Here is a 13,559-nt window from a genome sequence, read left to right on the forward strand (position 1 = left end):
GTCCAGAAATGAAGCAGCTAAATGTATTTTTAAACCATGTTTGCAGACAAACACAAACAACAAAGTGAGTGGATTTGCGTCCACTTAGACTTCTTCTCTTCTTTGGATTTATCGTCAAACCATAAAGTGCTCTGCTGTGAGAGTAATCTCTGAAGACTTGGCTTAACTATAATTAATTAAATATAATAAATTTACAATATCTGGGCCTTTACTAGTAATTGAATTGTTACAAACTGATGATAAATAACTAAGAATTAGAATAAATATCTGAAAGAAAACTTCTTGGAGTGATAACACATCACAAAGTATCCTGGATGACTCACATTACTTACAGTAAAGGCAAAATATCAAAATCTGTTGCAATTCTTTATAAAGTGAAAGTGACTTCATAAATCAAACATCATTATATGCTTTTTATTTTTCCATCATATTTCCTTATATGATATAGCTTATAAAAGTGTGTGGAAAAAAAACTATGAAACACACCAATCCTAAATCCATTCTGCAAAATATAAGAGTACAAGGATAAAAAAAAGAAAAAATGCTTCAACAGAACCATCAAATTCACTTTGTATGAAATTAAATACTCTCCTGATAAGACCTCTGAACTACACAAATAATGACTAAAGCAACAAACAAATCTTTGACACATAACATTTAGGAGTTGATCAGAACAAGACCAAATCATGACGACCTTAAAGGAATTCTTATGTTCAGCAAGCTGGTAGTAAGGACTAATGTAAAATATCAAGTCGTTTTGACTTTGATAAATTGATGTGCTTCAAAAAGTCATGAAAAATGACTTAAACCCACAAATTCTTGCCCACCTCCACAAAACTCAAACTGACTCAGGAGTATTGTTCTTAAGTCACTAATGATGTTACTGGAGTTAAACACAGCTCTGGTTTGCAACATGTATAATGATAAAATCCCCCAAACAACCATGACACCAAGAACCTGAGTCTGTGAGATCACACTTTGTCATTTCTCGAAACATCACTGATCAAAACGATAAAGTAATTTTAGGTATTAAGTGTTTGATATTTTATAAAGTGTGAGCTGGAAGGATTTGGTAAAGCTCATTTGTATGGCTGTAATTTTAATTGTACTTTCTTTTTTCAAACCTGAGAAACAGCATTTTAAAGAAATGTAAATGATGCCAGTTGGTAGAAACAGCCCGACTGCTTTGTAAAGCAACTCACAAAAGAAGAAGCTCAACCCCCCACATTCCTGCCCACACCCACAAACCTCCTTAAAAGCCCAGGAGAATTGCTCTTAAGTCAGTCTTGGGACACATAGCACTATCCTGCTTGGTTTGGAGCTCTTTCAGCAGAGATACTTATTCCAGCTTTCCTGTTTTAATCACTGGGATTTCAAAGATGGAAGATTATGGGATGCACTTTTCTCCAGGTATGTACTCAGCATTGTTGCCTGGTGAGCTAATATGAACAGAGTTGGCTAACCTCTAAGACAACTCTGAGCAAAAATGCTCCTTCACTCTGTGTTGTAAGTCCTGATGGCAGAAGTCACCATTTCTCCCCCCACAGCTGAACAGAGTCCACTTTAAATCCTTTTTGGTTTTAAAGAATGTACAAATATCCGACTTCTCTTTTTCCTACTTTGTGGGAAACTTTTGTGTTTAAGACTCATTGTGTTGATGCATGCTCAGTCATCAGGTAAGTAAATCCCAAAAGGTTGATTCCGTTCATCTGGATGTAACATTTTCAATGGGAGAAATGTTTTGTCACTCATACGAGTGACTTCTTCAGTCTGAGACCTTTTGGGATTCAAGACTCATCAATTAAACCTTTGTTTATTTTTTCAGTTAGAAAGTCAGTCGTGCCGAAACATATCAGCAACTGACCCATGTGGACCATATAGACTTGTGCTTACTATCCTCTGTCTCTTTACCCTCACAGACTCGTGGAGTTATGACAGCGGCCCCGAAGGGAGTCTTTCCTTGGAAGAACTCGCTACATGGGTGGAGAGTGCTCTTGAAAAGGAGCTGAGCAACAAAACTACTGATACGTCTGAGGCTGTTTCCAGCTCAGTCTCAGAGCAGAAACAAGATTTTGCTGTCCCAAGAAGCCAGGATGGCAACATCACTGCCACTCTGCACGATCCCAGCACTGCTACAGAGAAACCTAAAGGAAAGGCCCGGGTGGTGTTCACAGAGAGACAGTTGAATGTTCTTGTCCATCAGTTTAATGCGAAACATTACTATGACCCAAGAGAGATGAAACAGCTGGCAGAGATGACAGGACTGACCTACAAACAGGTGAGTGTTTTTCAACTTGCAAGAATCTAAGAAATTGAATTTTTGCTCCATTGTACTCATGGAATGTGTCAATTTTCTTCCATCTTTAGGTAAAAACTTGGTTTCAAAACAAACGGAGTAAGTTTAGGAGGAGTTCACATCCTCAGCATGTGAATCAGGGCGTCCCACTTCATGTAAGTATCTCCTATTATTAAAAAGCACTGTTTCTGAATCTGTCATTATCTGGGGAGTTGATTGTATTTACTGAAATGTAACGTCAATAATTTAAAGAAGTATTCTGGTTTTACTGACCGTCCACCTGTCTGTGATTCAGTTTCAGGGAGAGGGACAGCCCCCACACAGGGAGTCGTACACTCAGCACCTAGAGATGAAGTCAATCGCAAATGGTGCAAATTATCAGGCCCCCTATCATCATGCTGTGGGCAATTTTGCGGCTGGACCTCAATGGACCTTCCCAACCTCGCCCCACATGTTTGACTGGTCAATGCCACCAGGCAACGGCAATAAAGGAGGCTTGAAGTATGAGACAGATAATCTAAAGAATCTGGAGCTTTCAAATGGATCTCAAAGATTTTCCCAGGAATACCTCAAATAACATCCCTAGCTCAAAGCCCTAGCTTTGAATACTTCATCTTAAGAAACCTGAGATGATACGTTGAAAAGTTTCTGCCTCTGTGATTATCTGCCTAAGACTCTAAATGTTGGGTTTGCTTTTAATTGTTCACAAGTCTGATGTTGGGGGTAAAGCCCCAAAATAAACATTTTATTGTCACCTTTTCTACTCTCTGCCCTATGAAACTGAAGTCTTGAAATGAAACGTGCAATGGTTTAAAATACCCTTACTGAACACCTGAAGTCAGCTCAATTAAAGTGTAGGATGCTGCTGATGGCCATGTATGTTTGTATCAGGGCTGTGTTGGGGTCTGTCAGGGGATGTTATGGATGGGGCATGGTGGCTGGAGGTTGCCAGGTTCTTGCTCACAATGCCACCGATGATCATGACTGGGAAGCGTACCAGCAACCAGGCACCATGCAGCAGGAGCACGGTGGTGTCCAGCAGAGCCTGAGTGGAGCTGTCAGAGCAGCAAAGCTGCAGGAATGAAAAATCAAGTCAATAAATGAGCAGCACTGAGTCTAATAATCCATTTAATGTTGCCTTTGAGAGTTTCCAAAAAGCATTATGCTATAAGGTGTTTCTCCTGAATGTGAGCAAAATACAAATACAAAGTGAATACAGATTAATGAATAAATCATTAACTGAATGAACGTGGATTGATATTGTACATTCAGCTTTTAAATGATGATAATACACCAGAGGTACCCAACCCAATCTAACACTGTATATCTGAAACTATGACAAGCAGGAAGTCATTCATTCCTGCAAAAAAAAAAATAAAAATTGAAGAAACCAGCTTTAGATGATCGAAGCTTTGTGACATGACTTATCCTACTTGAAGCAGTCATCAGAAGATGGTACACAGTCAGTTCTGACCTTTCAAATGTCCCATCAGAAATGGAAACTCATCGCACCAGAAAACATTTCTCTAATCTTCTGTTGTCCAACTTTCAAAGTTTGTTTGAACTGTAGCTTCAGTTTCCTGTATTTAGCTGACAGAAGTGGTACTTGGTTTGGTTTTTCTGCTGCATCTTGTTGATGTGCATTCAAAGATGCTCTCCTGCACACCTCAGTTGTAAAAGTAGTTATTGTAGTTTCTGTTGTCTTCTTTCAATTCAAGCAGTCTATCATTCTCCTGCAGAGAATCTTAAGGCCCTAAATGTTCACTTTGAAAGTTGTTTATTGGCAAAACAAGAGACTTACTTATATTAACAGACTGAGACTTGGCTGCTGTGGATTCGTGAGTGGGAGCACCAATACAGTCAGGAACATCCTGAGTGCAAGAAGTATTTCCATCAATGAAGAAAGTTGTTCAGAGAGCTTGGATCAGCTGGAGAAACTGTGTTCAACATGCACACACTTCTGAACCTGGACTGCTGCACTAAAACAAAGACACAGTTACAATATCTACACAGTGCTAGTCTATATAAGACAATGTAGGGATCTGAGGCTGACTTTGTGCTTCTAGCTTGAGTCCAGCCTGTTTAATCAGAAGAAGACTGACTTGGGAAATAATGAACAGTAGATGGCAGTAACACACCACTGATGCATCTAGCCTGCCAAACCCAAAGAAGAAGAACATGGCAGCAAGATTTCTGAAAGATTCACTCACTTTTTAACAATCCCACCAAATATTGTAGATTATGATTGTAAGAGGCCTGTCTGAACTTAATATACAGATTTCATGCTGTTGTTAACTGTGTGATTTCTGATGGTTATGTTGAAGAGGTTTGTATTGAAAGTATTTTGTGATAGTTTATGGTGGGTCACGTGATTTATTGATTGCCTATTTTAGGCACCTGTTCATGCAGTGTCAGTTGGAGTAGAGAGGATTGATGTATGGCTTTATGTTTTGGGATTGCTGAGTATTTGGTTCTTTTGTGTGTTTTGCTTTAGTTTGTTTCCCTTAGTTTTCTTTTATTGCTAAACATTTAAAGTTCTTTTCTGTCTCAGTGAATCACTGTTTTTGAGGGAAGGCGTCACAAAAGTGTTCAGGCCCAGTCTCAGCTCCTCTGCAGCTTTTCATTTGTTTCTGAGGTTGCTGAAATTTGCCAACAAAAATCCATCTATGGAAGAATCTCTAGATGAAGCATGGCATCAAGGATGGAGCAGGAGTAAAGTCAGCAGATATGGATTCAGACACAGAGGTAGGCCCTGGCTGTTAAATGATTGCTGAAGTGAAGTTAGAAGCTTCATTTACTGGTGGATGTGCACAACAAGAAAAAAGTATTCTGGTTTTACTGACAGTGTATCTGTGGTTCAGTTTCAGGGTGAGGGACAGCCCCCACTCAGGGAGTCGTATACCCAGCACCTACAGATCATCACAAATGGTGCAAATTATCAGGCCCCCTATCATCATGCTGTGGGCAATTTTGCGACTGGACGTCAATGGACCTTCCCCACCTCGCCCCAGATGTTTGGCTGGTCGATGCCACCAGGCAACTGACATTATGATTGCAACACCAGTGTCTTCAGCACTGCATAGAATGTGAACAACCCCGGACTTCACAGTGCAAGTTTTTACAGAGAAAGTGGAGAACCTTGCTAACAGTTAAATATGGCTGTAGCTACTGTTACATCTCTCTTTCATTTCTCAACTATCATTCTGAAGCCTTAAGATGAGCATTTCTGATATACTGGATGCTAATTTTATTTTTTATAATTTCATTTTAATGTAAAGTTATTTAAAAGTTAACGCAGAGGCAGGTTTGATAAAACTCAGTGAACTTCTTCATCATTTACACTTTTACAAAACAAGGAAAAATTTGCTTGGTCATAGTTGGTGGGGTAGATTAAGGCTTCTGTAAGTGATTGATAAAGTCCACTTTTTATATGGTGTAACTGTTGTAAAGTCAACATGAATCTGTAATGATTTTTCTTCCAATAAACGAGGACTTTGCTAAAATGAAATACTTTCTCCATGTGTCATCTTTATTGACTCTCAAACATAGTTTTTTGTTAAGTGTAATGAAATCTTGTGAAATCCCATCACCTCATATCTGGTGTCAAAGGATATCAAAGCTGTACAATCTGTTTACCCAATTCAATACATTTTTGGATACTAATGGTATTATGGAGGTTTTTCAATCTGGTTTTAAACATTTACATTCCACTGAAACGGCACTCTCACAGGTTTTTAATGACATCCTTATAGAAAATGATTCTGGAACTAAAGTGGACGATAGAAGATTGAAAAATATTGCCTGGTCTGATGGGTCTCAATTTCTGCAACATTCAGATTTTAGTGCCAGAATTTGTCTTAAACAACAAAAGCATGGATCCATCCTGCCTTGTATCAGGAAATGCTGATAAACGCTGAGCAAGTGAAACCACAACTTTAAAAGATTATTTTCCAAAATGAATTGTTTTGACAGCTTAAACAGAAAACCAGAAGTTTTCATACCTACAGCAAGTTTGATAAAAAATAAAAGATTTTAAAGATCTTATTTTTCATAACTTTCAGGACAAATTTTTAATAAGCTGCAGGAACCCTGTTCAGTGTGAGTAGAGAACAGCCAAGTCTCCTCCTCTGATAAACCTCCATCTGTGCCACTGAAAACAGATCATCAGACTCTGACTGTAAACATGTTTCCATTTGTCACTTCAGTCTTTACTCTGAAATACAGGAAATGACATCATGGCTCAAAATCTTTGTCATTAAACAATTTCTTTATTTAACATTTTTTTAACATTATTTAACAACTTTATATAACTTTATTTAACAAAATACATTCAATAAAAACTTGAGAACAGGAAAATGATTTTTCATCCAACTACTGAAAAAAAAAAAGGTAACCACTGAACACAAATACTACAGAAGAACAGTTTACAAAGATTAAAATGGAACTACGGGAACATTTTAATTCGTAGCTGCCTCAGGTCTTCACAGCAGAGTTTATCTGAACTCTGTGGAGCCTGATCTCCAGGGTTTTAAGTTGGACTCTGAAACCAGAAGAGGATGTTTCTCTCTCTCTTCAGATTCGCTGTCATCCTGTGATGGGAACGATTTCAGCCCTGCGTGATCACGCTGATGTTTGCACAGAGCAGATAATGAAGTGAATGTTTTGGCACATTGGTAACAGTGAAACAGTTTATTAGTAACGTGGGATCGTTTGTGTGCGGAGTATGAACTGAGATTACTGAAGCTCTTGTCACACTGCTCACAGCTGTAGTTTCCTTCCATGTGTGTACGTTCATGCTTGTTACGATGACCTGACTGTGAGAAGCTTTTGTCACAGTGTCTGCACTTGTATGGTTTCTCTCCTGTGTGGACTCGTTTGTGTCTTTTAAGGTGACCTGCAGTGGTGAAGGATGACCCACACTGATCACAGAGGTGCTTTTTAACCCCACTGTGAAAGAGTTCATGTTGTTTTAACTCACGTGATGTGGGGAAGCTTCTCCCACATTCTTTGCAGTATTTCAGTTTGTCTCCAGTGTGTTTACGTTGATGTATTTTTAGGCCGGCTTGCTGACTGAAAGTTTTTCCACAGATGTCACAACGAAAGTCTTTCCCACCACCACAGCGATGACAGGGTTGAGAACTGGATCCATCTGTGTCGCTCTGCTTCTAAACAAAGACACAAAGACAGTGTAAGTCAGTACTTCAATACTTTTATCTAGGGCTGGGACGACGCGTCGACGTAATCGATTACGTCGAAGCGTAAAAACAACAAAACAACGTGCGTCGATGCGTCGTCACTTTCAAAACAGACATGGCGGCAGCAAGTAGCGGCAACATGAGTGAGGCAGCCGCAGTCAACTTAAATCACTCCACCCGAACACAGCAGCTTCTGAAAAGGACAAACCACCGTACGTTTTCAACTTTTTTTTACTAACGCTGGTTTTTACCCTTTAATTCATGCACCACCTGCTAAACGTAGCCGCCGTGGACACTATTACAACATTGTTAAAGTGCTTGGAAAAGCAAAATGACAACGAACTCTTGATTTATCAAGTTTAATGTCTTTCATCCTATTTGAACGCTGTTTTTATACGTAATGCTTCTCTAGCTTGATCTTATAGGTCAAAGTTATGCCATCTAATGACTAGAAAGCATTGCACCAGTAAAGGTGCCATCAGCTATGGCTGTTTAAACGTTATTTTTGTAAATATTCTTCCATAAGAGCTAGAGCAATAGAAAGGTCCAACGTAAGTGTCCTCATTGATTTGCTTTTTTGTAATGTAATAACACAATGATTGCATATCATAGAATGTTCAACATTGGTGATTATCATTAATCTCTTACTGTTATGCTATGAAGGCACATGGCATAACAGTAAGGCACATACATGATTTATATTTTTATATATATATGTAACAACCAGATCCTTATCAAATTATTTTGATATTATGCTTTCCATATAATTATTTTGTAATTATTTGAATTCATCTGTGTGCTGTGTGTGATTTATGATTTCAGGAACAAACAGAAAAGTCTGGAGGACTACTGTCAGAGAAGAAGTACACCATGCACCCCCCAGGAGGCGGCTGTACTTACCGAGAGTGTCTTATCTATGATTTTAAAAGACATGAGACCACTTGCTGTGGTTGAGGGTGAGGGATTCAAAGAAATGCACTTTCCAACCAGGTTACACTCTGCCATCTAGGCATCATTTTACAAGCATGATGGAAACTTCAGTGGAGAAACTAAGGAATGAACTAAAAAAGGCCACATCCAAAATCTCCCTTACCACTGATGCTTGGACAAGTCTGGTCACAGAGTCCTACTTAGGGGTAACTTGTCATTTCATTAATGACAATTGGGATCTTCTCTCCTTCACTTTAGCAACACTGAAGAGCGCCACACTGCAGAAAACCTTGCCTCCTGGGTGGAGAAGGTGGCAGAAAAATTCCACATTTCCTTGCATAATATCCTTGCCATTGTGCATGATAATGCAAGTAACATAGTTGCAGCTCTCCACATCCTGAAAGAGAAGTTTGGAGTGGTGTCCTATCAGTGTGCCGGGCATACACTGCAACTGGTTGTAAACCATACACTGAAAGACCCCAAGATTGATAAGGCACTATCAGCTGCACGGGGCGTTGTAAAGCACATCAGGAAAAGTGAGCCAGCTAGCACCAAACTTAAGCAGAAGCAAAAACAGATGGGTACAGCTGAGCATAAACTAATCCAGGATGTCGCTGTCAGATGGAACAGTTCATACTACATGATTGAACATCTGTTGGAACAGAGATGGCCAGTGGTTGCGACGCTTTCAGATCCAGAAGTCACACAGCGTGGGAAACAGTACCTAGATCTGAAAAGTGATCAGTGGATTCTTCTGGATGAATTGAAGGAGGTGCTCAAGCCTTATGAGCAAGCCACTAATGTTCTTAGTGGACAGTCCTATGTCACAGTCTCTGCCCCCCCCCCCCGAAAGGTCTCGTGAAATCCACCCAAAACAAATCATTTGATTCTGCTGCAGTAAACTCTTTCCAGAACAGTGCAGAAGACGAAATCTTGTATAGGTGGCAGCCAGAGGTATGTGCATTTCAAGCAGATGGGAAAAATGTGTCACTCATTGCTGCTGCCCTCGATCCACGTTTTGGTAAACTGAAATTCCTTTCTCCAGAAGATGCTCTGAAACTGCAAGTAAGAGTACAGAGGGAGGCACTTGATCTCAAAAGGGAGCAGAGATCACAGCTACAGGAAGCCTCAGCAAGTCCCCCAACAAAGAAGAGGTCTGTATTGGACACTTTGTTGGGTACAGATTCTGAGGAGGAAGATTGTAATGAAAAAACTGACCAGGGTGAGGATGGAGAAAATGAGGCGGTGAGGAAAGAAGTACTGTTGTATTTTGGGGAAGCCCCTATTCTAAGGGATAATGACCCCCTTACATGGTGGAAGAATAATGCAACAAGATTCCCCACACTGGCTACTTTAGCCAAATCATATCTGGCTGTACCTGCCACATCAACACCATCTGAAAGGCTTTTTTCAGTTGCTGGAAACATTGTCACCAAAAAAAGGGCAAGCCTGACTGCTGAGCATGTAGAAATGCTAACATTCCTCCACTCCAATGCATAACTACATCATGTGATGAACGTGATTGAACACACACACAGAAATAGGAGAGAAGGCAGCAAAATTGATATTTTATTAACGAAGAGCACTTTTTTTGCAGAGAGCAAAGTGAATGTTACGTTTTATTTGTTCAAAGACGCCATTGCTGCTGTTTATATTTTATTAATTTTTTGCTATGATTTCCTTTATTCATATTTATTTTGCACAACATTTAATTTTTTGTTAAAAACAGAAGATTGTACTACAATTTTATTGTGGATTTTGTTTTTATTAAATCTCCAATGCATAACTTGCAAAATTTGCAATTTTTTTATTGAAAGGTGTTCAAATGAAGAAATTTGTGTTTTTCATTGAGATACATAAATTAGTAAATGTGAAATTGCTATACAAGTCAAATAATGGGGAAATAATCGATAATTGAATCAAATCGAAATCGAATCGGATTGAAAAATTAATCGTTAGATTAATCGATGCATCGAAAAATTAATCGCTAGATTCATCGATTAGGAAAATAATAGTTTTGCACAGCCCTACTTTTATCCTGAACGTCGCCTGAAATAAAGAGCATCTCTGCAGACGTCCAGTTACATTTTACTGTTTCGATTAATACACTCAGTTTACTGGGCTACAATAACTACAATACCACCACCATAATACTACAGTAATACTTATTTATTATTACAGTAACATCTGACTTACACTTAAGTACTACCATACTAATGTTTTTAGGGTACCCACATAGTGCTAAACTACTGTAACACTGCAATAATACTAATTTAATATTGCATTAATAACACTGTAATTGTGCAGCTATAACACTCAGCTGACCAGGACACAAGAAAAACACTATTACCCCCAATGACACTGCAATTATAACATTAAATGGGTATTTTAACACTAATGTTTAAAAGTACTAAAGCTATATGGAAGCAATGATATTACAGCTACAATACCATTACGTAACGATACAACTTTGTTAACCATATGAGAAGATTACTGAATGGTTTGGTTTTGTACTTAACTTAAGTTTTATATTATTCCATGTACACCTGACAGAGGAATGAGCCGCTGTAAACCAAAGGCCATTTATACAGAAATAATAATAACACTATGATATACCATGAAACTGCTTGAAGAATAAATAACAGCATCATATCAGTTTTTAGTACTTTTAGTTTTTCATGATTATGTAAACAAAAATCATCAATGAAATGAAAATCTGAATAATCGCTCAGAGCTGCTTTTCCATGTAGTAGAAGTGCTAACATGCTAACACAATTTAATGAGCAGACTTGTTCCAAACAGTATAAATACATACCTCACAGTAACTGCACTTGTTGAGTCTCTTTCTGGTGTGGATCTGTTGGTGTTGTCTCAGGTAACGCGGAGCTTTAAAAGTCTTCTCACACAGGTCACATTGATAAGGTCTCTCCTCAGTGTGGGTAAACATGTGGCTTTGTAAGTGTGCGTCTGTTGTAAAGTATTTGCCACACTGATCACACCAGTACACATTTTCTCCGGAGTGAATGCGTAGGTGTGTATTTCGGCTCCCTAGCTGGCTGAAAGTTTTTCCACAGATGTCACAGCTGTATGCCTTAATTCCAGAGTGGGTAACTAGATGTCTCTGTAAGCTGATCTTTTGAGTAAAAGCTTTACCACACTGATCACAGCTGTAAGCTTTAACTCCACTGTGGACGACTTGATGTGTTTTTAGGGCATTCTTCCAGGAAAACGACTTTCCACACAAGTCACAGCTGAACGGTCTCTCTCCAGTGTGGATGAGCTGATGTTGTTTTAGTTCAGACTTCAAAGTAAAATCCTTCCCACACTCGTCACAGGTGTATTTTTTCTCTCTCTTTCTTCTGTGAGGTTTGTCAGCCTCCTGAGAGCGCTGACTTCTCGGTCCATGTTGGTCCTGCAGTGACAGAGATACAAACAGAGGCGGTGAGTGAAATGCATTCATTGAACAAACTGAAGCTTCAAACTCCCTCCATTAACACTAGTTTTAAACCTGAAGGTGGAGTGTGGCACCAAACACCTTAAAGGTCTCTTATCCCCACCTACTGGTAGTAGTAACACATTACATCCAACCTGGTGTTAAAGATAATTAATCACTGTTCAAACACTCTAAAATCATGCCCATCCCTCCTGCTTGTACACAAATATTAATGCTAACACACTCAGAATAGTAATAAATGTTTACCAGGTCTGCACTTTTTTATATTTTTTATATTTCCTGTTGCTGTTTTCTATTATATATTTCTATAATTGTCTAATTTATTCAATGATAATGAATCAAATGTAACAGTTACTAGCTTGGTTCAGTGAAGGATGATGTCAGAGTCTGATTGTAACCTGAGGGTTTTTTAACTTTTACTCCCTACATTAAAAATATATATATCTGTATTTTCTACTCCTTACATTTTCAAAACAGGCTTGTAACTTCTGGTTTAAGGCATTTGAGGGGAGTTATTTCATCACTGTGAGCAAAAAAGATCAAATCGATTTGAGCCTAAACAGTAACATGTGAAATCCAATCCTGATCATGTACTAATCATAAGAGATTAAAGAGGCAAAACTGTGTGCCATAGTCAGGAGTTACATTGGACCAGTGTTTATGTTTTTTGGCACAGAACCTGAACGACTGCAGGTGCTGATAAGTTGCAGTCGCTGTATTTCAACATCTAGTTAGCAATACAGAAGACGAGCGAGAATAAATGGAGTAATATTTTTTATGTGGCAGGTAATTTCAAATGCAGCGATTCTATCAGCTCAACAAACATCAGTAAACACACAAACTGTTTGTGTGCAGTTTGTCTCACAATGTGATTTAAAGCCTGCAGTAAAATCCTCTGCAGGTTAGTGCAGGATAAGCAGGTAAGTTTACTGTACTGTGATGGATTTAAAGTAAAGAACAGTGTGTGACTGGTGCACAGAGACTATGGTGCTCATGGCAGAGTTAGATTACATCAAGTGTAGCAGAGATTAATTTAAACTTCAGATTATGATGCTGACATTCATGAGTTCCACCCACATACCAACAGTATAGTGTCTAATAGAAAGACATTGTACTGTCAGTGTAGAGGATGGAAATCAGCCAGGACAACTCATGAAACATCTGCTGACATCTGGTTGAATTCACAGAGAGCAGCAGGTCAGCTGATCACAGCCTGTACATTAAGAAAATCTACTGGAGCTCTCAATAGAAATTATTGTGAGCTGTGATTCTTTTAATATAGCACAAGGTTCAGTTAGTTTTGCATAAAACATATATCAGTACTTCAGCTTTTAATGGAGTATTTCTTAACACTAGTTTCTGTCACCTTCTGTGTTGAGCTCATTGTTTTCTCTGCAGTGGCTGAGCTGAGTCCAAGTAGCTTAAATGTTCCTCTGCTGCTCCATCAGACTCTTCTCCTCCTGCTGATCAGCTGGGACACAAAACAGATCTTTGTTAGGCTCCACACTGCACTGAAGAGTCAAAGTGTCTCATAAGTTCATCTGAGAACACAAAGAACAAATTTTAGCTTCCCCGAGTGGGCAACTTGTTTGAAACAAACACAAAAAGTTTGAGCACTGATACCAAATTTAGCAGTATGGCACAATTTAGTTGAAAATGTACAATGACAATAAAAGATTATTCT

The 13,559-nt window shown here is 38.8% G+C and overlaps 1 protein-coding gene and 1 long non-coding RNA gene across 2 annotated transcripts; one reads left to right on the plus strand and one right to left on the minus strand.

Moving 5' to 3' along the window:
• The first annotated feature begins 1,379 nt into the window (after positions 1–1,379).
• Positions 1,380–3,587, plus strand: LOC109203596 (homeobox protein NANOG-like). The gene is made up of 4 exons (XM_025910207.1): positions 1,380–1,410; positions 1,920–2,278; positions 2,368–2,451; positions 2,592–3,587. Exons 1-4 carry the CDS (start codon positions 1,380–1,382, stop codon positions 2,871–2,873), a joined length of 756 nt encoding a protein of 251 aa, XP_025765992.1. The 3' UTR covers positions 2,874–3,587.
• Positions 3,588–7,309: 3,722 nt separating this feature from the next.
• On the minus strand, positions 7,310–11,772 carry LOC112847842 (uncharacterized). Its single transcript, XR_003221643.1, has 2 exons — positions 11,237–11,772; positions 7,310–7,461 (listed from the first exon to the last, which is right to left on the minus strand). It is a non-coding gene; the product is annotated as an uncharacterized LOC112847842 (long non-coding RNA).
• Between the last annotated feature and the right edge of the window lie 1,787 nt (positions 11,773–13,559).

The sequence above is a fragment of the Oreochromis niloticus genome, linkage group LG9 (assembly GCF_001858045.2).
Source record: "Oreochromis niloticus isolate F11D_XX linkage group LG9, O_niloticus_UMD_NMBU, whole genome shotgun sequence".
In the NCBI taxonomy this organism is placed as follows: Eukaryota; Metazoa; Chordata; class Actinopteri; order Cichliformes; family Cichlidae; genus Oreochromis; species Oreochromis niloticus.